General features: G+C 31.8%; 1 protein-coding gene across 1 annotated transcript; it reads right to left on the reverse strand.

The window, feature by feature from the left end:
• Window positions 1-412: 412 nt before the first annotated feature.
• On the reverse strand, window positions 413-27,389 carry LOC137407133 (cytochrome P450 26A1-like). Its single transcript, XM_068093733.1, has 7 exons — window positions 27,329-27,389; window positions 26,037-26,107; window positions 8,619-8,801; window positions 6,202-6,355; window positions 4,884-4,990; window positions 3,870-4,004; window positions 413-754 (listed from the first exon to the last, which is right to left on the reverse strand). The coding sequence occupies exons 1-7, from the start codon at window positions 27,387-27,389 to the stop codon at window positions 413-415; spliced, it is 1,053 nt and encodes a 350-aa protein (XP_067949834.1).
• Between the last annotated feature and the right edge of the window lie 476 nt (window positions 27,390-27,865).

The raw sequence follows: 27,865 nt of genomic DNA on the forward strand, positions 1-27,865 counted from the left end.
GCACAATTCAGTTTGTTTACAAGCTAATTTGCTGAGAAGCTTTTTTGTGCGCATTAAAACTCCCTGTTTCAATAACAAATAAACGAATGCCATTGTAAAGCTACATTCTTTGATCACAGTTTGTCTGCAAAAATTACAAATATAACCGTTTATTAAGTAAATGCAATATGTACAAAACATAATATGATATAACATAATAGAATGTTTACAAAATATCAAAAATATTTCTGAGTAAAAACTTTTGGAAACAAGACACAGTAAAAAATACTGCCAGTTGCGGTAAAGCTGCTATTGGGAAGTAAAAGTGCGAAGTTTTTTGAGAAGTTTGGCATCAAAGTTGCGACTTACAGTAATTTGCCAATTTAACCCATAGAGGTATCCACTTCAGTACATCCCTAGTCAAATAAACACTTTAGCATGTCTTTTTAGAAAGTTTTTTAAGCTCGACGCTAACTTTTAGCGCTTTATTAGGTATCAGCAGAGCGTAGTACGAAAACTCAGGATCTCTCTCTTCAATCATACACTTGGAGTACTTCACACTGATAGCAATAAACTGCAGTAGAAATGTCATAGCAAATATTTTGCCGACACATGAACGGATGCCTGTTTCTCCAAACGGGATCCACGAGAGATCAGATCCTACATTCTCCCAGCGGTCAGGGTTAAACTCGGAGTGAAAATCAAAGTTTTCTTCTGCACTGTGGTTATCACGAATGCTGTATATGAGTGTCCAACCAGCAGGTATTTGGTATCCCTGTCAATAAACAAAACTTATACAAAGGAAAAAAAAGCAAGTCATTTGTTAGTACACTCATTTATCATATTGATCACTAACTGTAAAAAAACCTTAAGTAACATCTGTCCAAATGTTCATAGAATTAAGTCAGTTCAATTTAATTCCAGCAAAATTGTATTGGCTGCAATCCGTATATCATTTTTCCTATAGAGGTAACACTTACCTAATTCGTCTATAGCAAAGCAGTTTATTCAATGTTTATTAAATGTAATGTGGCGATTTGAGCACATTTTCTGTTGTACTGTCTAAAGTGTTCTCACTGGCTAGCAAAGTTTTACACTGAGGTTTTTTCATGATTTCTCTTTTTTCTAAATCTGCTTATTATATTACTGTCCACATTTAATTCATTATTATTTTGACTTTTAGTAAATGTATTTTTATTAGCAATAAAATGATTTTTATAGTTGTTGTTTTAAAACACGTCTTTAGCTTATAGCCAAACCAAATTATAATTCATGGATTTCAGGTTTTTAGCATACCAAATTTCAATCAATCTTACTTCACTGGTAGCTCCTTATAGTTAAGTAAAACAAAAACATTTATCAAACCTTTTGGCTCTCAGTTAAAACAGGTTCAGATTTCTCTCAAAACAATATAACCACAAAGTTGAGTTTAATCTCATAAGTTGTCTTGAGCTGAAACTTACACTTGAGCTCGCATTGTAGAACTGAATAAAATGGACATAGGAAACTAACTGAAAATAAACATTCCATAAACATTATTGCAACAAACGAATTGATTAGAGTTTTTATTGTATGCTCACCTCCAACTCAAATGTTTTAATAACTTATCTAAAACCTCCTCCAAAAGGGAGAGAGATTCTTAAAATTTCCTTGCAAACTTGTTGATGGTTTGTTAGGTCTTTGAGGTTTTCTAATGTGAGACGAGCTTGAGGCTCCATTAATCTGGCACTTTCCAACTCATTCACTAGCTTCGCGGCAACCTCGGGGTGTTTAGCCAAATGCACCACAGTTGAACAGCACAGGCTGGGCAGTCCTTAAAAAATTGTAATAAACCTGAAACCAACTTGAATTGCTCATTTAAAATAACTGCAGGTATTTTCTAACTGCTCGTTGAGAAGGTTTTAAACAGCTGGGATTAAAGGTAGAGCAAAATAAATGCATGTGCTAAATCTTTGACCTTTGTGCTTTTACTCAGGTATTTGTATACTTAAGTCGCTCAAAAATGTACCAGACCTTCTCCGGCTATTAATCATTGAGTATGGGCAAAATATTTGCTTGTTTTTGCTAGTTGCTCAGCTGCTGAACAGGCCCGCAGATTGCTGTTACTATAATATGTTCATAAAATTTTTTACTCAGAATCTTTTAGCAAAACTTCTTTTAAGTATTAACATTAAATTTCCACAGACGTGACTTGAAAATTGTTAATTTAACAGCCTTGAAATCAGCAAAACTTTAAACAGAATACTGGTGATATTTGAAACTAATTCCATTATGTCAAAGTGAGTATCTTTCACACATAACATCAAAAAATGCAAAAATAGTTGCCAACATATTATTTAACGAGTTTGCAATGCTGGTTTAGGAAAAATAGAAAACACAAAAATTTGCTTAAAATTTTAACTGCGATGAATTAATTACTTGTTTAAATATTTTGGTTTCCTATCAAACAAATCACATCAATTAAAAATGTTTGGCTTACTAACCCAATGCTCATCAAAATTATTTAAATAATTTAGTCACTAACTGAACCAAAAAATATTAAGAGCAGTGTATAGAAACTCATAATTAATAAACAATTTCTTAAAGGTTAATAAATGGAGCTAATGTGAAAAATTTAAGATAATAAAAATCATTGTTATCTATTATAACAAAACTAGCATACAGTGTTTAAAATTAATAATTAGTATTTTTAATTGTTTTTAATAAATAGCTCATCCTAACCTCAAACAATTTTTATCAATTTCATCAGATCGATTTTCCAAGACAAACAATAGCTAACAAGGATAGTCTTGAGAAGTACTTGGTAAAGTTTAATAAAACTCACCGTTCTCTGATGCAAAAATGCTTTCAATTACACTGTCTTCTATCTCAATTGTACTCATTACTCCCGACTCAGCTAAAGACATAAGCATTGACAGTATGCAGTCTTCTTCTTGCGAACAACCTTAGCTTTTTTGTTGAAGTATTTCATGAACCACACTCTGCACTTTTCTTCTGGCTGTCATTGCCTGCAAATAGACCAATAATATTATTATCTTTGATGCAAACCAGAAAAAGGATGAAAGTCAGTTTGGATGTTTTGCTGTTGATAGACTACTGCTGGCCTCCTGACCTAAAAAAACTGGTTTTAATGAAATAATTACATGCACATCGATCTGATAAGTTGATAAAATGATTACAAAAATATGCCAAGTACCTACTGTAACTAAACTAATTTTTTTGTAGTTTTGTGTTGATACTATCTTTTTTCTAAAAAAACAAATGGTGAAATTTACAAAAGCCTACTGAGCTTAATTTTACTATAGTAGGAGTCAAGGCTATGCGTTTGTTCGCTCAAAGCCACAATAATAGCTTTAGAAAGAAAGATCACACTGGAGAGGCATCAAAGCAGATATTCAGATTCCCTTCCAACTGCTACTATATAAACCACTGTACAATTTATCACGTCAATGAACAAATGTGCACATGGTTATTATGCATGATAATCTCTTCTGGCATACAAGGCTGCCAGCGTACTATTTACACCAATTTCAATGCTCAAATATTTTCAAGTCAATGACCTATGCCATACAAATTTATTTCAAGGTATAACATTGAATTTGTATTAAAAATTAAAATTCATGTTTTGTTAAGCAAGCTCAAAAAAAGATTTAAAAGCAAATGTATCTTTGTTACAAAAACACTATTTTAAAAAAGGCTTGTCTCTAAATTTCTTCAGAAAAGCCTAAAAATACGCCTAGCTGACCAAAAACTATGCAATATTTTTGACATAATAATAGCCAGAAGAAAAATTATGCAATATTTTTGGCAATGCAGATAAGATGCAAATAGGTGAGTTTGGCTCATTTAAAAATATAATTTAAAGAAGTTAAAAATAGAAATATATGTACCTTATGAAATCCAGATCCGAGAAGTGGTATTTGAAGAGTGAACAAGTTATCTACCATAACAGCTACATTAGACATAACTGCTTCCTCATTGTCTTTAGACAATTGACTCAATCCAAGTAAAGTCTTGGTAGAAGCCTAAACAACAAATGAAAACAATATACATATACAGTTTCCTATTTGCAGTTTGATTCTAGGTGATAGCCTAAAATATACAGGAGCAAACTTATTTTTAAAGATCAGTTTATAAATATATTTGACTGTAAAATTAAAATTATTAGGAAATTAAAAGAAAGTGGTATGATTATAAAGCAGTGATTAATTGTTCTGGTACTTCATATTTTGTTTGATAATTATCTATCTTGCATAATTTTCTATAGCAAAAACCTAATTATAATACAGAGGAAATGAGAATAACCTCAATAAAAATTAAAACTTCATTTTATTTGACTTTAATTATTACTTAATTACTGGAGCTCAACTGGAATAGCCAACCAAATGTGATATTTCTTTGAAATGTTTTCCCAACATATCTTTGTAAGGAAAAAGCAATAGAATCCTAAACTAACATACAAATGCTAATTATAGTAAAAGTTTTATATCTATATATATATATATATAGCTTTTAAAGCAATCTTTTGGTTTTCTTTTAGTCGGTCCAGCTATGGCTATTATTAGAAATTTGGAATAAAGTATCCGTACCGAATATTTGATTTAAGACTTTCCGGTTCACCTATTCGATGTATACCGATTTGGTCACATAAATTGATAGACTAGCTACGCCATATATGTCGCTATCTGGGAGAAAATACCATGACACAGTCATGGTATTTGACTCATAGCGTGCCGTCATTAAAAGCCTTAGCTATTTATAGTAAAATTACTGAAACTTTCCGTTGGCATTGTGCCTGGCTATTAGCAAGTGGCAGGCAACTCTCATTACTTCTCATTGTTTATGAGCTGATTTTAATACCTGGGCAACGCCGATAAGCAGAGCTAGTCTTACATATACTCTACCTGAAGGGAAAGCTGCTTGAACTCTTTTAAAATGTCAGAAACTTCTCCTCTGGCGCAGGCTTGATCTACCCACTCTTTTATCATAGTCTCAAAGACAACGCTGTAACCTGAAATAAAGCCACAATATAGAATATACCATTTGTTGCTATAAATGCTTTACTTTACTCTAGTAATAACTACTCATTAAATTTTAATAGTTATTTGAAACACTGTTCGCGTTAAACTTCAGTGAACGAAGTTTTGCCAAAAATTTTAAATTTGCGAAAGCTTTTAAAATAAATTTTCTGCCCGATTTTCTTAACCAGAAGAAAGATAGTAATGCGTTTAAATTTAAAATAGTATTTAAATGTGTAGCATTTTAGAATTTATTATCATGCTAAAGGCTTAGTATGCAGTAAGCTTCTGAGTAAATTTTTTAAATTTTATTTTTTTGAAATTACATTTCTCTGCTTGTAAATTAAGAAAAAAATATATAAATACTGTTACTGAAAAAAGCAGGTTTTTACAAAAGTGATTTTTGATTTTGTACATTTATAACTGGCATCATTTAAATGCTTGGCCAAAACATAAGCTCATTTATGATATTTGCATGTCTTGGTTGCAAAATCATAAAATTTTTCTAAACCATGTTATTAGGTTACAGCAAGTTTGATAAGTTATTGATTTTTTGTTTTAATATAACCTTAACTAAAACTGAAGAGAAAAAAAAATATATATAATCAATAGAAAAGACTATAACCTCAGATAAAACACTTTATTACTATTAGTTTCATGCTTGGAAAAAGCAATCTTCAGTATATCTTCCTAGCAAACCAACCAGATATAGTGATGGTGGACAAGGAGAACAAGAGGGCTACTATAATAGATATAGCAGTACCCAATGACTACAATATAGCCAGCAAAGGAAAATAAAATTTGGATAAATATCTCCCTCTCAGAGAAGAAATGGAAAATGCTGGGATGTAAAAACAACTGTAATTTCGGTAGTCATCGGGGCACTGGGCGCAATAACAACGGTGCATAATATGTGGCATGCCCAGATACTGAGAGCAATCAACTCAGGTGAGTTGCAGAAAAGCGTGCAACTGTGAACAGCTAAGATCTTGAGGCGAGTGCTCAAACTCCCAGGTCTTTGGTAGGAGACACGAGTTAGAGCAGAAATTACCACTCATAGTGAGGAACCACCCGGGGTGAGGATACAAATTATATATATTATATATTAGTATACTATATTAATATATATTATATATTATTATATTATATTAATATATATATATATTAACTTTTTAGCATACCTAATTCAGACCAGTTTTACTACCTTGAACAGCCTTTGAAGTAAAAGCCTTGCTAATACGTGCTCGTCTGATTGCATGATCTCTTCGACTTGAAGCCCCTAATGAATGTCTTCCAATAATTTCCATTGTAGACTCCGGCAGACTCGTAGTGACAAGTAGCTCTTCATTCCTTAGTACCTAAAGAAAAGTGTTTGCCCCTCAGAAATACATTATTTCCAAACTATGTCAGAAACATAAATTCACTCAAACTGATATAAATGCTGCCTATGTAAGAATTTCGGATTTAATTTACCAAAAATCATGTTTGTCTCAGGAATATTGTCCTTTGCATACAAATTCGAAACTTAATTGATTATTCAGTGCTAACAAATCATACACTTTATCTTGGCAGTTGATTTTAGAAAATCAGCTGAACTTTTATTATTTTTTACTTTTAGTAAGTTGCTTACCGCTTTAAAAATATTAAACAGGGAATATTTGGAAGGTTAAACTAAAATGAAATAAAAATTTAATGTCCACGCCTGTTACATGTACCACGCATTCATACTGGCTGTGCATTGAAGCAGTACTGCTAACTAATAAAATTTTGGCATTCTTGTGATGAAAGCCTACAAAAAGTGCCGAAAAATCTTTGAGAATCATGCTAAGCAGGCTTAAAAGTATAAATTAATTTAGCATGTTAACTGCAATAGAATTTGCACTGTCAATAAATTTTCAATTGTTCTTAAACTAAGTTTTTATTAGAATTTTGGCACAATTTTGCCATATTTCGGGAAGCACGCTAATTTAGAAAATACATATTTATAATTTTATCAAAGCCCATGAAATGAGGCATTTTTTTACCAATATACGAATTATTCAAAAAAATATTTTAGGGGTTGTTCTTTATTGTACATTTTCAGTTGCATAAGAAGATAAGAAGCAATATTCATAGCTTTAAAATTTTTGATTTGTTATATAACTTGCCATTTGAAACTATTTTTTAGAAAAAAACAGAAATTTCACACTCTGCATAAACATGTTGCTTAAAATCAAAATGAGCACAATACCAGGAACCTATAAATCAATTAACTGATGTCAACTTCAAAGTTATTTTTGAAACACTAAAATATTGAGCTTGCATGATATTAATTGGTACATCATCAGGGTTGTGATATGATCATTTCTTCATCATGGTGCAAAGTTTACCAAAGCAATAATTTGCTTTTGCTTGGCCAGAAATATATATTAAAGCAACCTACGCATGTATACTCTCTGCCCTGCAAAAAATATATTAACAGGCTGGTTTTATTTAATTTTATACTTTCCTATTTTTAAGCCATATAAAATAATTTTGCGCTTTGAACTAAACACATTATACTATTTATTGGTTCACATTTTGACAGGTTCAGACTCATCTCAGATAAGCAGCAAAGCTACAAATAAAAGACAATATTTGCCAAAAGAGTGCATTTACCAGACATAACTATTACATCTTACCTTTTGAATGTTCTCAGTACCCCACACTCTGATGATCGGTTTCCCCATTAGATGTGTCTTATATATATGGCCATACGCTTTTCTTCTGTTGCAATAAAATTTCCAGCCCTGATTAAGCAAAGAAAACAATTAAAAAATAATTCTTAACCAACAATTTGATAAATTTCATGTAATGATCTTCTTGAGATGACAAGTTGGTTTTTTATAGGTTGAAAATATTAAGATAAAAAAACTTGAGTTATTTTTACAGCCTGGACCAATGTTAAGCACAGTTATTAAAAAGATAACTATACACAGAAGATTTTAATATTGTTTTGCTTGAGATTTGGCTTTGTAGCCTATGATTAGTTTGAGTAGATGGTGACTTTTATTTCATTCACTATTAACTTTTGATCAACTTGAAGTAAAGTTTAAATATTTTACAGAACAAGTTTTCCAAAAATTATTGTTTTTAGCTCTGCTCAACTACGCTTAAAAGATGCTCAAAACAACTGAACACATGTACACACCCGTTTAACAACAAATTTAATTGCAATCAATATTGTGAAAGACCTTATTTGTCTCTAAATTCTTCAAACTTTTCAATGAATGAACTTCATTATTTTTTGATTTTACTCATAAAAAATAGAGGTTTTGCACACTGCGGGCTCATCCAAAAACAAAATTTGTTTCAGATCTAATTCTTAATGCATGGAATAACCAACGAAGGTCAACATGACGAATGGAAAAGAAAGTTGTTTTTTGTGTAGGGCTAAGTTGTAGCGTTTCATCACAACATGTAACAAAATCAATTGTTCAAACCAAATATCTTATTCTCATTTCCACCATCAAAGCTTATTTTGCAACACTTGTAAGCACTAACATCCAATATGTTTATTGTATAGAAACAAAATTGAAACTGACCCTTAACAAATACTGATATACCAATGAATAGTTGATTGTGTTGTTTGTTATAACTTGCCTGATACATCATCTGAATGGTTTCACCAACAAATGGAAATCCAACAGACCCTGGAGGTAGAGGCAAGTTGCTATTCTTGTCTTTTAAGCTTTTTATATACGCCTTCCATAGAGTTACACAGAACATCCATAGAGCAAATGGACATAGTATAGCGCAAAGTGTTTCTGTCAGCATTGTACTATTCTGAAAAAAACAGCATCGACCAACATAAGTAAATATGTGCATGCCTAGAACAATGTTTCAACATTTAACCAATGATAGTTTTCAATAAATTGTTAAATTAAGGTTTTAGGCACAAAGAGGGCAGAGTTAGGTGTAGAGTATTAAACCACAGTTTAGCAAATAAAATTTACTGTAACCGTGATTTCAGAGCCAAAGATTAGTCCATTAGGAGCCTTTCATTATTACAATTGTAACAGGCTTGTACCATATTAAATGGTGTGTAACCAAAATGTTATGTAGAAAAGAGATTTTACAGATTGCGCGATATGACTTGCTTTTATTGCATACGTTTCTCGGTTTCATATTCAGTTGCATAATTAGGGTGTCTCAAGTTTTCTGCTATAGCAAGGCAATACATGTAGGATGCAAATAACAAAATTATCCCTAAGGCAAGCTGGTATAAAATGTTTCAAATTATCCTGCCTAATATCACGTATTAAAACTATTAATTTAGTCAGTTTTCAGACAGACCTTACCGGTGATACGTAAATTAGAAAGCAAATAACATATACCATAAGACAGATATATTTATTGGAATACGTAAAATAAAAATTCTAATAGATTTTTATTTATGGAACTGAACTTATGTAATACAACTTCTAACATACTGTTTAGTTTTAAACATGTCTAGTAGCTCCTGAATCCTTTAGAAACCCTTTTTTTTAACTCGTAGTTAAATAGCAATCTTTATCAGAACTAAATTTTAAGCTGAAAATATTTGAAGTATCCTAATAAGTACCTAATACTCAATATCTGATAGCCTATTAATTATGCTGGCCAATCATTTAGAGTGAATTCAGTTCAGCCATTTGCTAAATAAATTACCAGCTGGTGAATATCGAATACCCAAAGTATTCTTATTTCAGATGGTGTAAATGTTTTGTTGGATTAAATATGTTGTTGTGTTAAAAAGTTGTTCAAAAAGTGAGAATATATTTCCATATTACCATTTAAAATTAAAACTATTATTACTAAAAATAATTTTGTACTAAGATGTAAAAAAGCACCAGATTATTTAAACATATAGCTCTCCTTCAGAATTAATGTAAGCTCTTAAACGTATAATGGTAAACAATTTAAAATGTTGAGTAAACAATGTATAATGATGCTGAAACTCAATACAGATGATGACGCTAGCTGATTAAATCCTTACCTGCAGGATGGTTGCAAACCTGTGCATCAATTCAATTGCATTCAAATGCCACGCAGTGAAAAGGAACTGTCTTATATACGCTTTCAACAGAGGTTTTTTCTAAAAAAAGCTTCAAAGCGTATCATGATGTCCAAATGGTGGCACGTATTATGCCAATTAATTTACATTTGTTTGATTACTAGGAAAGAGTTCTGTGGTCATGTAGAGTTCAGAGGTAATGTAGAGGACAGATCATTAAATCTACCGCCAAGTTATGATACAAAATTCCTCAAGAAATTTGCATTTCTTGTTGCCTTGTAATGCCACTTTAATGCACTATGCAAATTTAAAACAAAAATTTACACACCTGTATTGGCAAGAATAATTCAAACCAGCTTTTGAGTGAAACTGCTCAAACAAACAATTACCTTTTGTTATTTATCAATAAACATAGTATAGAATATTTGTAAGCAGTATATTTTAATTCAAGTTTGTCCTACCTTCCAAACAAGTGTGCCAAAGGTTTACCAATAATCTGTCCGCCTAGACAGGAACACCTAAATTCTTGCTTCCTACTGTTGCACAATACCAAAGCTTTGTGTTGATGTCTAGTTTTACAAAGAGATTTGCAGAAAGTGTATCATATTGTGTAACTTTACGGTGAGTTAGCCTGATTAAGTTCATCTAAACATCACATTTGTGAATTTTTAAAGTATAAAATTTAATTTTAGTATCGATTTATTTTCTTTTTAACCGCATAAAGATAAAACCTCTTTCAACTTGAAACCGAGTTTTACTTTAATTTTTAGATTATTTTAAATACTTTAACCAGTTAATTTTTTAGTTTTTAGCTCAATTTTGAATTTTTTACAGAGTTTGTAAAAATTAACTTGTATTATGATGTTACTGTTGATAGACATACTAGGCTTTAAGTCCAGTTCTAAAAGTGAGCTTATTAATCAGATTGATCATAAAAGTTTTATATTAATGTTGAAACAAAATAAATTTTCATTTTCTTGCTAGCAATAAATTTTGCTAATTTCAATAAATCTGTTGAAGAAAATAAAGATCAAAGCATAAATATTGAACTCCATTTTGATCTAAAACTTGTGTAGAGTTGTAATTTTCCATTTTATATAATAAGCTTACCTGGCTTGATAATGTTGGCTTGTGCAACCAAATGAGTGCCATTTATCGATTTAGTGTATAGGCCTATGTTATCATCTGAAGCAATTAGTAATCTGCTAGTGTTTGGTATCTTCTGCAACATGAAAATTGTATGAAATTTATCAAATATTAAATTTTTAATTGTTGATTGAAATGAAATTTTACCGTTTTACAGCTCACACCGTTGATAATTTTGCAAAACCAACTTAACAAAAAATAGCACACAACACAATCAACCATGAGAAAAACTTTTTACCAGAACATCTTCAAAAATTAAACAAATTGGTTAACAGGAAGCAAAAACAAGTCTCTTGTTATAAGCTAGCGGCATGATCTGGCAGCAGACAAAACAGGAAATAATTTAGAAGTTTGAATCGTAGATTTTAGATCTCTCTGAACCAACATTTAGCAATGGTTCAAGTATAATCTAATTTCTGAGACATGCAGGTACATGAAGAGAAGCATTCAGAACAGTTACCTATCTTGCTAGTATCCATTAAGTTTAATATTGAGTTTCAGACTATGAGAATCAGGTGTGAGGAGTCCACTTGCATTAATACTATTTTAGCTATGTTTTCAACTAATTCTTTTACTACATCTGCTTCTGTCAAATGAATATTGATATGCTTCTATAATTTGTGCTATATCCTCCAATTCACATTCTTTCATACATCCTTGACAAGCTTCTCTATTACAGATATGCGCATGACTGCTTTCATGTATGCACGTCAAACAAAGAATGGCATAATGCTTTCCTTACATGCTGCAAACACATCTGCATAGCCATGTAACTAACCAAAAATAAAACTTTAGCTTATTTATTTACCTCACGTAATGCAAGGATTCTAAGTATATTATAGAAACTAAAATATTTGACAATATCCTCAGTTTTGTTGTGTTAATAAATGAAAGATTTTTTATGACAGCATCTCATAAAAGCTTTAAATAATTGCCGCAATAATGGGGCTTTTCGTACTAAAAGTTAACTGCGAAAGTGAAAGCTTTGTTTGTACTAATCTGAAGCACGATCTGTACAGCGCTTCACTGTTAAGTCTTATTTTTGTAAACAATTCAGTTAAGTTTTGCTTAAAATTTTGTGTTGTTATTTTTTGTTTCACTAGAAACATAAGCGGTAATGGTGCAAACTTGCAAAAGGAATTATGGATTTTGTTGGAGTCCTGCCATTATCTAAAACACTAGGCAAAATAAAGCAGAATAAACTTTTACAGAGACAAAAAATGCTATGAAAACTATTTTAACAATTTTTGTTGCTAAGAATGATTTTTTAAAGAAATTTCTAACAGTAATCAAATGTCTGTTAAATATAAAATATGTGAAAGAAGATGCTTGTAGTTACATGGTCTTACTATAATGATGTTTCTGTTTAGAGTGTACATCAAAAATAGAATTCATTTCCTCATACACTTTTTATTTCAATAAGTGGTGGAAATGGTTTTATATGTGGCTATCATTAGTTTCTTACACAATAGCTAAATATATAATCCTTTAAAAATTGATGTTACTAGACTAAATATAATTAGCATCAAATAAAGAATTTAAGCAGGGCATAAAAATCTGTTGTCTAAGAGACAATTTAAAGAGAGAGTATCTGGCTAGAGCTGTATTGATTGAATATCAGTAAATAATGAGTAAAATTTACATATGAGGGTCATTTTTCAATTTTCTGATATTATATTTAGAATGTAAAAAATTATTTTTCGTTTTATTACCATTGCTCAACTATGTTATGCTTGATCTTCTTCTAGAGCTACCAAAAATTATTTAACTTTGCATAAGTAGTCGTATGTTTTGCTTGTCAAACTCCTTTGCATCATTCAGATGAGCTCACCATGACAATATATTTTACTTCTCAGCTTTGACGGTACTCTCTATTCTATGCCATAACAAGCAATTAATAAGTATGTGTATCGTGAATATTCTTTGTTCTTCGCAAAAGGAAAGCATTAATTGCTTTTTATAGTTCATGACATTTATATAAGTGATGTATCATTAATTCAAGTTTAAAATAATTGTGAAAAAAAAAGAGTTATGTTTTGCTGCATTCGGTTTTAAACTTTGGAATCTTTATTATAGTAAAAGCCAGGTTCAGCTGTTGTTTTGTTAAAAGGTAAGCTTTGAGCAGTAGGAAAAACTGTATGGCGAGAGATTTGAGCTTAGAATTGGAGCTTTACGAATTGACTAACCACTGCGCAGCTTGACTGCCTTTTTGCGTATGAGAATAATTATGTGCATACTGATTATATATGAAGATATATCATGGCACACAAAGCTGCCAGCTTACTAGTATTATAAATGAACTTGCAAAAAGATTTTTATAAAGTTTATCTGAGAACATTAAAATTGGCATTTTTCTATTATTTGGGATTGCTTTGATGTTTGAGGTGATCTGATTGTCAAAATGTTTCAAGATTAAAATCAACAAAACTTGGTTGCACAGAAATGCCAAGATCTAACAACAGTGCAAATATGGCATTAACGTAACTCCAGTGTAACACTGACTTGAATGCAATAGCGAATGTCGACTATACAAACGATAACAACTAGTGACATATATCGCCTGTATTTATCTTCTGAGGGTTTTAAACGTGGTCAAGTTTTATCGATTTTATTTCTCAAACATCCTGACAAGCAGATCACTTCAAAGATCAAAAACAATTGCAAATGATACAGAAGTACAGACATTTTCTGATGAAATCTATAAAACATTGCAAGTTAAATTTTAATAAGAGACGTTCTTTGCAAACCCAACAAAGCTATTATGAATGAGATTTGGTGCTTAAAAAGAGGAAGAACAACACTTCAGTAGTCTTTAAAATTATTGCTTTGAAACGTATTAATTATATTTTGTACATTTAGTTTTTGCATTTAAATTTTTTATAGATTTTGCTTATTCAGCTAAAGATTTATGTATAAAAGTGTTAGTCACATTGCAATGGTCTAAATCATGATTTAAAGCTGAGATTCAATACAAATATGAAAGGAGTTCATAACGAGATATACCCTAAAAATCTTGAAGAAAATGTTTGATACTCGTAGTTGAGACGCTAACAAGTGCTATTAAGCGTACCAACTCATGCATGAACTTCTTAAGCGGTGATCATAGTTCCGTGATCCAAATAGCACAACATACATACATACTTCACCATCTCATCCTTTCAGTTGCAACATTAAATAATACTTTCCCAACACGCGCTTGACACTAAACCATTCACGAGTTGCTAATTTAAGCATTCACTTCATAGTTGAACTTTGTATAGCACTAAAATGCGTATCCATTTAGCAAAGATGTCATGAGATTATCTCGGCGTGAACTTTTCACCTTAAATAAGTGCCATTGTGAGTTATAGCATAGTTATAGTCTGATTATTCAAGCAAAACTCACACTGCTTTAAGTAAAATTAATCCATGCGCAACACTTTTACAAATAATTGGATGCATTTGTAAGCACACTGATTCTCTAAAAAACAGTTTTTGTCATATAGAGAAAACATATTTTCTATTAATTAGCAAATTCTTAGAAACCAAAGACTTATTCAGTTAAACTTGTTTCATTTTTTCTGAAATTCAAAACTCTGAATTCAAAATTATTTGTAAATTTGCATTGTCAGAGCATTGTAAAACTTGTATCGTGGTATTGTCAGAGTTTGTATTGTTTTTACTGCGTCCTATTTAATGTTCTACCTAAAAGTATATTATATGATGTTCTATATAAGTTTACCCTATGTGATGTTTCTTATAAATGCTTAGTATTATGATGCTACATTTACATTTGCCATCTAGCAAGTTGTCTAAAAATGTTTTTTTTTAAATAAAATTAAATTCGTGTTTCTGAAAACTGTAGAAAATTATTTGGTAAAACAATGGTGAGCCCAAAAGAAGGATAAGAAGGCTTGTAGGAAGAAATAAAAAAGATTAGATAGAAACTGCTAGAGCATTAAGTCATATGGCTGTTAAATCAAAAAATCAGAATCTGTTATTTAGTAAATTTTTCTAATTGGATATATACACGACATGCCAAAAAAACGTTTCCACTATAACTTGGGTTCAGCAATCAGAAAAATTTGTCCAATCTATCCTAATTAACGTAAGTATGATGTTTTCAGCATCAAGTTTTTAGGCTAGATTTTTTCCCTCAAAAACTAAATGTGTACTTGTGAGTTGTTTCATAAATCTACATGTAGATTTTGGAAGTCATTTAATTCTTCTATTACTCGTGTTCTGATCATAAATTAGTTAGATCAATTTAGTTATAAAAAAACTGGAAAACAAAGTATTAGCATCAAACAGTAATTATATGAAACAATTGCTGCAATGTATTTGTCATTATCAGTAGTCGGGTACTTTCATATTCGATACTTTAAAAGAGTATAAGCCTTTCAAATCAGCTAATATACTATTGTGATATTTCACATGTGCTATAGAGCATGTTCCATGGCACACGAAAATCAGATAATAGTAACAAGGATTGTTATTTGAACATGGAAAATTTAAGCAGTTTGGTGCTTTTCAATGACCAGCCTAAAAGTAAAAGCATAAAATTTTTTTGTTGAGATTAAAACCACTCACTTACCTGATGTATATAAACACTAGCTGTAATATCCGGCATTGCGTGAGTAATAAAAAAGTATTTGGACTGAAGATTTACTTGTATTTAACATATAACAACATTTGCCATTCTAAATTTCAAACCACATATCATGAGAGAAACGTTTTTTGTAGTTAAAATAAATTAAGACAGAAAATAAAAGTAACTGTAAAGGTTTTCAAACTTTGTCAAACAACTGTAACTTTTAAACTTCATATCATGAAGAAAGATTTTTCGTGCAGGACTACTAAATTAAAAATAAATAAAACAACCTAAAAGGCTTTCAAAAAACTGTGAGCTTAAAATTTTATAACTTGAAAGAAGTGTTTTGTTGAAATAAATCAGAAGGAAAAATAAAAATGTAACGGTGTTTAAATGTAAATGTGAAACTCATTAGAGAGTAATGGCTAAATATAGTTTATATCGCTACATTTACAACCAAAAAGTATTTGGTATACAATTCTATGATTTTAGTTCATTTCAGTGTTGGCATGCAATAATTGGCATGCAAAATATTGTAGGCTATAGACGTACATAGACCGGTATAGAAATCTATAGTCATTATCTAATGCAATCATCTCCTGGTAAAACTCATCATCATTAAAAATAGTACCAAAATACTATGTTAACCTTGGTAACTATAGGTACCTAAAATGACGTTAATGCATGTTGTGGTTATGATCTGAAAGATATAATATTACAGCGTACTACATGTAAAGTTCTTACCTTTGAGACAGACGTGTAACTTAAGCGCTGAATTTAACTTAAATGAATTTAACTTACTAAACAAATCTTACAATAACAGTCCTAGAATTCAATGCGCTAAACAAATCCTACAATGAACTTAGTGCATTTTGTGATGATGATCTGCAAGATATAAGATTGCAATGTACTACAGTAGAGAGTTCTTACCTTTGAGACAGACGTGCAACCTAAACACTGAATGTAAATTAAATGAATTTAATTTGCTAAATACATACTTGAAGGAAGTTTTAGCATGTATTTTAATCAACTTCAAACTTTTAATCATTTAATCAATTTTATCATTTAAGTTAGTGAAACGTCTTTGTTATAACAGATACCGGATATACCAGATAACAGTATGTGGGTACTCGCCATGGTGAGTTCTACAACGTGTATTTTTAATAACATATATAATCAGTACCCTAATTCCAAAATTTCAAGTTCAAAATATATTATGGTTGATTTCGTGGGTCAAACAAATTTGCCCTAAAAAAAACAAAAAATCATCGTGGTGCATATACTTAGGTCCCAAATATTTTAATATAATTTTCCGTGTGAGAAGAATTGGCTTTGACCCCAGATATAGTAATTGAACCTCACACAAAACATTTCCTAACAGGGACATCGTAACGCATGGCCGCATCGGTAAAATACAGGTTATATAGTTATAGCTATAAATATAGGTTATACCTGCTATAGCTATAGCCGGAACGACAGACATACTTTGAAAATTATATATACATAAATTATGCATGTGAATCTCGAAAAATCACGAAGTAAAGTTTTGTTCAGCATTTTGATTACAGCTGCTCAGTGCTTAAAAAACAATTGACTAAGTTAATTTTACTTTCATGATAAAAAATCGGAAACCAAAAAGTAAACTTATTTATAATAAATAACTAAACAAACAACTTTTAAAGTAAAAAAAAACAGTTTAATAGTACTTGAGTGTTTTCTGACCAAATAAAAATAGAATTTTGTATTATTATATTCCTTGTCTATAGGGATTTGAAATAAAGTTAGGGTGTGGAGAACTTTATCTTATTTATCATAAAATAATACTAGCTATGTGAACTTTTGAGCTAAGCGAAAAGTATTTGGTTAAGCCAGTCTAAATATAATTGATCTATTATCTAATATGACGCTTTTAAGGTGAGAAGTTCAAAGCGTGTTTACCCTGAGACATCTCTTCTGAGTGAATATGTAATTAAGTGTTAAATAGAGTTCAACTATGACTTCAGGTTCAATATTAGCATAAGAAATTGTTTTAATGCTAGGCACATCTTGGTAAATTTCTACTTGTTGATACAGTTGAATAGATTTGTATAGATACATAGTTTGCATAGCCAAGTATGTCTGAAACATTAAGTTATTTATACTGCAAAGTAATGATGATGTAGGTCTATTTTTGCCCATATTTGTTTACAATTTCTATGTATATGCTACTAAAGTAAATAAATATTAACATTCATTATTAATTAACCTCTTTTGCCAATGTTTTTCTTGTTTAAAAAATGATTTTAAAAATATATAGGCCAATGTTAACAAAGTTGTAATACGTATGCTGTTAAAGTGTTAATAAAGAGCTGTTCAATATTGCAATGACTTTAAATGGATTTGCGCTGATTGTAGGCTTGTTGTTTTTGTGAAATGAAACTAATCAAAAAAGGAAAAGTATGACTCATTAGCTTTTACTGTGATTTGCTGTAGTTTTCTTGGTTTGCTGCCTATTATTAAATATTTTTTAGTATAGTTGACAACATTTTCAATGAGGCCCATCTGAAAGAGAAAATTCAAGCCAGTTGCAATTTAATTAACAACACGGTAGTTTAAACATGAAATTGTTGTTATTTTAAAAAATGTACATGTACGTCTGATTGCTTAACCAACAATTCCCCTTATCAAAATACACAAAGTTCTCTGCTCACTTACTAAAGCTGAGCCAAATTCTATAGAAATAGCTGTTTGCTTGAGCTGATAGGAGTAAGTGTTCACTGTTTACTAACCAGTAAAATTTGGATATTGTTTAATCTCATCAAATAAATAGAAGACAAATTAGAGTGTTTTGTTCATAAGTAAATATATTGATTTTTATATATGTCAAATAAATCAGAATATGATTAAGATCTGTGAAAATATCAAAGCTTGTTTGCCTCCCTGAATCGATAGTGAATTGGAATTTTTTCGGGAACCAACTTTATTACACTGAAAGCTGTAAAATATAGATTTTATGTACTGACATATTTTGCTGTCAGGAAAATATTTCTGCAGCATTTGGTATGTAGTAAGTTGGTTTCTTTCTAGAAAACTAATATTTGGTCATATAAAACAATCTCAGATTATTTGTTGTTCAAAAATGCATGCAAAAAATTTGCTGTTTTTAGTTTTTAGTGATGATACCCAAAACGAAAAAAGAAATATATATATATACTGACCACTTTCAGCTTTAGAGTACTCACGAAAATTGACCACATGCGATGTTTATTTCCCTACATATGACCAAGTTCAAAGTATTAATTTCATGTACATGAAACTTTAACTAGTCTTTGCCGACACATTCCCATTAAAGAGTCTGCAGAAGGTATTAAAGTCATCGACAGATGCATAACTCTTACAGATAAAAATGATATGATTAATTGTTGCTAAAATGTGACACTGCAAGCATTGATATCTTAGGTGAACAAGTTATTCTACAAGTTGGCATTAAACTCGGTATGACCATATCCATGTTAAATCTGAACTTTACTTGACCCTAACAGTTTGCGAAGTCACGAGTCACTTCTGGACTGGTTTCAGGATATGTGCAAGAATTAGACCGTCATGATAAGCATCAAAGCTTTCTTAGCAATATATTTGAATATGTATATAATCTATAGAGGAAACAGGTTTTAAGCTCACATCAAACTCTGGCTTACTCCCATTGATGACCAGGTCACACATCATCTCACATTTCATCGCATCAACAATTTTGTGTGTAAGACTGATTTATTAGCAATTGTCACTAACTTCATTGAGTTTTGGCTTAGTTTTGCAGTGTTTATTATACAAATTCAAGTTCGAACAGTCAAGAACCTGCATGTTAATGTAAGAGCTAATCCAAAAGTTTTTCTTAAAGATGCAAAATTACCTGCAACCTCTTTTTTATTTGAGGATTAAAATAGTTATTATACTTTATACTGCCAAACATTTAGTTAGTACGTTTAATTTCCGATGTGTTTTAACTTTAGCCGCTATTAAAACTAGCAAAAATAAGAGAAATATGTAACCTGACAATAATAAATAGTCTAATTGTTGTTCTGAAATAGTCTTTGATTTTAATTTAAGTGATGAACTGCAAACAATTTGTTTTCGATTAATAGGATTCATTTTGCTCTGATTGTTCATATGGAACTCATACACAAAAAAATCATAGAACACCTTTTATAATATTAATGGGATAGTAGCAAATGTTGTATATCTATCTGAAATCAGAAATCTTATAATTATTTATATGAGCTTAATTACAGGCAACTAATCATTTTGATCACAACATTAATTTTTATTCTGACACTTTTATATTATATCTCTTATTGATTTCAAGTTAATAATTCTCTTGCTATCAAAATTTTTTTTTGTATGTGGCACAACCAAAAATATCTATGGTATTTATTTAATTGTTACTTACTCAAACCTCCTAACTACTATTCTTTAAAAACAAGATATAGAACTATAAACAAATCATTGGTCTACATAACTCTTGCTATCATAGATAATTCCTCACTTCTCAAAGCAGTTTATCCGTGCCAGGTTTAGCTTCATGCAATCTTTCCATCATCATTGGCTCTAGAACGGCGGTGATAAACTTGTTTGGCTATAATGAGCCCACCAGCTGCGTATAAACTTCCACTGAACAGTTCTTTTTCAGTAAAAATGAAATATGAAATATGAACTTTTTTTTAATTCAAGACATAGTTACATAATTACATGTTTTGAGCATTACATCATTGTGTTCAAAAACAAAAATCAACACAATACATGAACTCACAATAAACCACATATCTTTTTTGCCAATAAATACAGTAGCTTTGCAAACTAGTTTCATTTATTTTGCTGCTTTTTAAATACCGGTTCAAAAGTGTGTGGCTTAACTTTAGCAATTGCCACTCTCAAGCCATTTTCTTTGCATAGCTTATTTTCATTGTTTCTATGTCCAGCAACATTGGAAGTGATTGCGCACAAATAACAAGATTATAACAATAGGATAAAAATTGCATTGATGTTTGTTGCAATTGCAGAATGTCTTGCAATTTGTTAAAACCGAAAATCTGAGAAAGTTGTTGATCGGAAAAATTGTTGCATTGCCTGGATTCACTAAATTTAACTGACTTTGTAACGCTATCTATCATTTACGTATGCTATCTTAACACCAAACACCAACAGCTGTCACACTCAAGCTGAATATAGGTTTTTTTAGGGATGTAAGTATCATTACATAGACTTCCTAAGTTCATTTATATGCATGTTAGCTCTTTGCTTCAGTTTTTTTGACACAGATAAGTCTTTGATTCCAGACTCACCTTTGAACTTACGTTCCTGGTAGACTAGCATAGAAAAGTTTCAATTATAGCAGATGTGTCAGAACTCTTTTTCTATTATTCTTCCTCTTTACTGATGTTGTTTTTACTACAAGGTATTAGCAGGTATATAATAGGCTACTGTAAGTTGAAAATGTATGTTTTCAAAAGTGTGAATTAACATGGAATTTTATTGCAAAGAAGCTCTTACAAAAAACAAAAGGTAATTCTACATGCACTGTAAAAAAACATGCCTGAGCCCTTGTGTCAGCGGAAACTACCAGGCGTTAGATTGCTACAGAAACACCTAAAATACAAACTTTGTTAATGAGCTCACTAAAATTGCATGCCTTTAATTCCTACTATTTGTTTACAATATTTAATACTTCTGCCATTTCTGAGTGAAAGTCTTTTTGATAACATATACCTGTGCTAAATACAGTGCGGCACATTAAAATGTAATTCCATTGCTTTTAATATCGTTCTATACCAAAATTTCTGTCAAGCATGACTGGGGCTTCATTCATACAAATTTCAGGTTACACAACCCATGAAAGATAGTGACCGTACTACATGTAATGCATCTGAAAAGATCATCCACTTTTTTTCATAGTATTTAGTTTAGTTTTCACTGTAAAACTTGCAAAATTAAAAATATTTGTTTTATTGTGCCGTCTCGCATACAGAGGACAAATAAAACAAACGGTTAAAACAGATATGTCTAAGGTCTTTTCAAACTTGACAGTGAATATTTTCAAGCAGGAAATAGAATCTGTTACACTTTGATCCAACCTCTTTTGCTGATCTCCTCTAATCTGACACCAATGGTGTCATGGAAAAATATTGAAATTGAGATAATTTTACTACGGCTGCTTCTACCATCATCAGAGTTGCTATCTTTAATTCAGATAATTTTATACACGTTTCAGCAGTGGTAAAGAGGTTTGCCCAGCTTAACTAGCAGGGAATCAACTTTCTTTTAGATTGTCATGTTGATATGTACAAAGCTTAGAGTATAGGAAGACTAGTCTTTTCATGATATTTTTTTCCTCACCTTTATTTCGGTAAGAATTTTTTTCTTGTCTTCCCTATTTTCATGCAGCTCACGCAAGTGCTCCTTAGCATTGTTTGCGCTAGAGTAGGATTGTTTAATTTGACATAGCGAATCAGACAAGTTTTGACTCCAATTACAAACATTTATGCTAACAAGTTCATGTTGCGCATATTTAACCAATTGCTATTTTTGCTTGGCAAGTACATGTATGGATTTAAAGATTGACAAACAAATTAAACCCCTTATACACGTACATATGTATAATAACTATCACAAGTGGACTAGAGAGTGCATACAAATTCTTGCCACAAAGATTGATCAAGCACTGAGGATGATCATCAAGATTCATAAGTTGCGAAGCAAGGCATGTCTTTTCATGAATTACATGACAGTGGTAACCTCAACTATTTGTAATCAAAACAGTAATATTCACATTTATTTCGTCGCTATTTTAGATTTTGTTTCCCCCCTCTCGAAATTTAATAAATAAGTTTTAATTCAACTACACTTAGAGGCAAATATTAGAACCTATCATATCACATGAAACATATTGCTTTCAAAGCCACCGACCAAACAATTATACTCAGTAAATTAGACATAGTTGTGAGGATTACCACCGTCGTGTACACAAATCAGCTGAAGGTAGAAATAGTGTGGCAAAACACAAGCAAATAATTAAATGAGCACAAAATAAAGCATGCACCAGGTCAGTTTGGCAACTAATCATAAGTTATATTGTTGGAAGATTATTATTAAAAGTAATGGTAGTCACTATGAACATTATTCAGATAGTTGAAATCTCCTCTCAATCCGCCACTTCTCTCTTCTCACTCTAACCCAATGCTTGACTGACTAACCAAATCTTCTGGGGTCACTCCAACTGTTATGATCCTAGTAGTCACATACCATAAAAATGAGGCCAAGTAAGAAGCCCATGTGATTTGGTCACTTTGTATATATGTAGCACTTACATCATGTGACGTCCTGATCATAATCTCGGTCTGGCAAGATCCGTGTAACCTCAAAGTCTATAATATGAATAGACTCGCTGTACTAACTGGCATTACCCAAGTAATAAAAAAGTCTTCGGACAAAAAGTTTATTTTTGTATAACGTACTGTATAGAACATTTACCAATTTAACATTTTAGCTTCATATCATGCAAAAAAGAGTTTTAAGCAGATCAAATGAGTTAAGAAAAAAACAGATGTAAAAGTTTTCATGCTTTTTCAAACAACTTTAACTTTTAAATTTCATATCATGAAATAAGTGTTTTGTTGAAATAAATTAGGAAAAAAATAAAACTGCCAATGTGTTTAAATGTAAAATAGTTAGCCACTAATGGCTAAATAAAATCTGTTTAGCTATGATTACAATAAAAATATTATTTTATCAATAAGTTAATAAAAAGGTCTATTGCATTTTTATATAATTATAATTTAGCATAATCAAGTATAATTTATTTTTATTTAACACATAACCACATTTGCCACACTAAATTTTAAGCTAAATATCATGAGAAGTGTTTTGTGTAATTGAAATAAATAAAGAAAAAAACCACTGTAAAGGTTTTCAGACCACTGTAAATTTAAAATTTCATAACTTTCAGCGAAATGTAAGAAGGTTGTTTGAAAACCGAGTTGTTCTAAATCCGAAACAATTTTTCCCATCAAATTAAAAATGTGTAAATTATGTAATCCGTTCCAAGGCAAGAAAACAACTTCGGTAAAACATTTTGTCAACATTTTACGCCGTAAGCAGTAATGTATACTGCATACTATAAATATAAATGGGTAGATATAGATTGTGTTTAATTTTAATAAAAGCATTTCTATTTATGATAGAAATCAAAATTAACAGTAAATATTTTTTGCGCTTGGCTCTTAAAACATCCAAAACGTTAAACGTTAAAATACAATACTAAAAATGCAAAAATTGATAATGAAAGAGCAAAAATTCCACAGATCAGTTACATCAAAAATCGTAAGAAAAAGAAAATATAAACAGCAATGGCACGTTAACTTCACATCTTTAAAGGAGAATCCTTTTCCAAAACAATTTGGGGTAACTCGACTGGATGGGTTATCTCTCTAGCAAATATTTTCGGTAGAGGAGCTGCCGTCCCAGGTGGTTCTTCTCTTTTTGTATAGAGGTTATGCACCGTAAAACGCTTCTCCGTTTGTTAGCGAATGTTTCCATGCGTTTTTAAAGCTTCGTTAATTGCAATGTGTATGCTCCGATTTAGTCGAGAGCCAAATTTCTATTCGAGCTCCGAGATGACCAAATCTCAATATCTTTGGTGAAAAACTTAAGGCTAAAAGAATTAGCACACCCATAGATTATGTGGTATATGGTAGTGGTAACTGGTAACTGATCACTAAATTGTGGTAGTTCAGTGGTAGAGCGTACACATATAAACATTGTCGATGCATTCGTAGAGAGGTTGAATCCTTCTTTAAGCGTAATTATTAAAACCAAGATTCTAAGATCAATAGCCGAAATGCAGAAAAACAACAGACATACTTTGAGAAATATATATATAGATGCATATATAATGTTTCCTTAATTTTCTAAGAACCTCAAACATAGTCATCGTAACCATTGTGGTTTCAATATACTCCCACTACTACCTGGAAGCACGTTAGGAAACAACAAGCTTCAGACAAACGGTTGACATGCATAGATACTAGCTGCTGGTACACTGATAGGGCCTGTAGTTACAATTGTATCATCGAAGTCTTAGCAAAACAGGAATAAAGGAAAGTTAGCTATTTTACCCAAGAAATAAGTTCGAGCATAAAACCCATACATGTACATAAAGACAGGCTGAAAACCAAATACTACATGTAAATACATACTAAAGTTAAAATTGACTGCACATGTCTGGGTTGAGTCATCCTCCTCTCATACTTACTTTCTTGAACACAGCAGCTCTCCTTCTCTAACTTAGAATCCATTGGCATTCATTTCAGGTTTGTAAGTCCTGTGCACGTCCGTCTTTTTGTTTTACCTGTTATCGTACCTTCCCTAGATACCCTGGTTGACCTCTACTATTGCGGACAACGAGGCATTCAAGTGGGACATGCGGTAGATACTAAACTGCTCATTGAATGGCTCATTTCTACTCTTAGAATTTCGTGTGTCTTTTTTTATTTCTTATTAGCAAAAGAACTGTGTTATTGGGCCACCATGCCACCTGTTTTGGCAGAGCTAACGTCATGGCTAGTACAGGGTACAGCAGAAGCAGCATTTTCTGAAAAAAATATATGGAGATATATCCTAATGTATTTGCCAGCAGTTAGGGGTTGTCAGCAAGTAATTTTGCTAGAGCCTTAACTTGGCAAGCACATGACTAGGGTCGGTTGCTGCAGGAACAGCCCAGCTGCATTGTTTTATCTGTGATGCAAGGATCTAGCTGAGTTTACTCACTGGCAGACAGCTGGTTGTCTGCAAGTAACTTACCGAAGATGGATAGCATATACCTCCCCAGCATCATTCAGAACCTCTGGGTTTAAGGGTAACAAAGTTTGTTATGGTAGCCTAGAACTCGTGTTCATTCTAGATTCCCAAATGAAGTTGGGAATCTGGCTTTACCCAGTCAGATGTATTGACCTCTGCAGCTGTAATAGCTCTCTTGTACTGTACTTTGATCTTCAGTTTTCATTTAGTACGTGCATATTTATACTGCTGCACAACTTCATGTGACGTATAAACTTGACTAAACATCGTCAAGTAAGCCGTTCACCAAATTCAGAAAAGGCTGCGGCTCACCCTGAGCTGTCTGTACTTAGGTCTTCTTAGCTAGGGAGCTATAACTAGGCCTAGCTTTTGTTGCTAGTTTTGAGGAAGGTTTAGCTCTTTTTACTACCTGCAAAGTAATCCTTACCTGCATTGAGACTGATGGACATCACATGTCCTTCCAGCCAAACTTGTCACAAACCTGTGCATTGTACTCCCTGACCATGTGTCTTGGCTTGCCACTCTTGTTGCAGATGTTGGTAGTGCGGGTAGCTGCAAAATTATTATTAACAGCTTGACAAGGAAATGATTGTTTATTGCTTGCCTTCCTATATACCTTCATGTTGGAAGGTCCTATATCATACTTATGTTTCTCGAAATATGTGTCTGTTTTCTTGGAAGGTCTGTTTCTTTTCTTGCTTCAGGATACTTAATTCCTTTCTGCACTGGAGCTAAAGCTTGACATATGTATAATTATCTACAACTACAAATGAACCTCAGTAAGTTTCATAGTTACTCAGTCTAACTAGTGGTTCGTTAATGCTGTGAATTCTTGTCAGCCTAACAATACTTTGGTTAGCTGGTTCCTTGTTTCTTGTTGGCATCACATTATCAACCCACACTGCTGTTCATGCCAGGGTCACTCACTATTTCCTAGCCCAACATTGCTACTTGATATGACATTTTTAACCTGTTGCTCATTTCTGGGGAGAAGACTTCAGTCCTGACATCTCTGGGGTGCTTAACAGCTAGCTATTGCCACCCTCACTTTCACCGGATGTGACAAAGCCACAAGACAAATTAAGGTATAACAAAAAAGGTGATTTTTTTCCTCCATATTTTACCCTGTTTCAACTTAATCCAGTAATTATCAGAAAATGGTGGCAGTCTATTTTCTTTCAACACAATATTTTTAGCTCCTATAATGTCAGCCTTAACATACACACCTTGACATATGTGCATAAGATCCTTTACATAGACCAATTTCCCAGGTAACAGTCTTGGGATTCGTTTTGACCTGTATTTCCTGTCTTTATCAGATGTAATCTTATGCTCATGTAATGTCTAGTAGTATTTAAATAGACTACAGGCTACACCAGTCTTATAGATTTTGCCTAAGGCTGACCTTAGTAATAGGCTAAATATGAGTTCACCAGGTTTATATCCTGATGGTAATGAAGTTGTTATGTAAGCTGATAAAGCTACACCTTAATTATGACTCTAACGATACAAATATTTTACTGTTCTGACCACATTTTTGCTAAGCCTGAGGCTGCTGGTAGCCTTTATGAATCCCTATTTTTTATGAAAACCTAAACTTGTAGCTAGCGTAACAAGCACTATTGCCAGAATTGGCACACTTTAAAATTGTAAATCTATAAAACACCTATTTCATGAAATTAACCACTTCTTTAGATGTCAGAGATTTTATTGTTAAAGCCTCCATCTATACGGAGAAATAGGCAATAATAACTATATACATGTTACCCTTACAGGTGAAGACATCCGTAATGACAGCTTCCCATGGTTGTGTCAGTAATTCATTCTCTTGCATCCGTTGATGTTTAATTAACTTGGGAATACCTAATACAAATTATGCAGATGTGTGCCATATCTGCAATATCATCGCTGACACCTAGCTAACAAAGAATTTTTTGAGACATTTTTGACATTTCAAAATCCCTTGATTGTCCTAGTGACACTTTTCAAAATATTCAGCTAGCATTAGCTTAGGGATATAGATCCTGGGATTATATTAGGAAATTCTAATATTGGCACTGAGCCTGTCCTTAACAGCATATAGCCAGTCTAATTCTACATCAAGTGCATCTACGTTGTAAGTCATCCCTTACGCATATACGCTTTTCCTTTTTTAGTGCAACAGTCTTTCCACATGTTCTTAGCAAGTACTTAATTTTTTAAATCCGGAAAGATACTAAAAGAAACTACATTGTGTGCATAGTTTTCTATTGTAAGGCATTCAGTCTTTGCTATCTCATATTTACCATGAGCATTAGGCCGGCTCAAGGA

This window comes from Watersipora subatra, chromosome 10, assembly GCF_963576615.1.
Source record: "Watersipora subatra chromosome 10, tzWatSuba1.1, whole genome shotgun sequence".
Lineage (NCBI taxonomy): Eukaryota > Metazoa > Bryozoa > Gymnolaemata > Cheilostomatida > Watersiporidae > Watersipora > Watersipora subatra.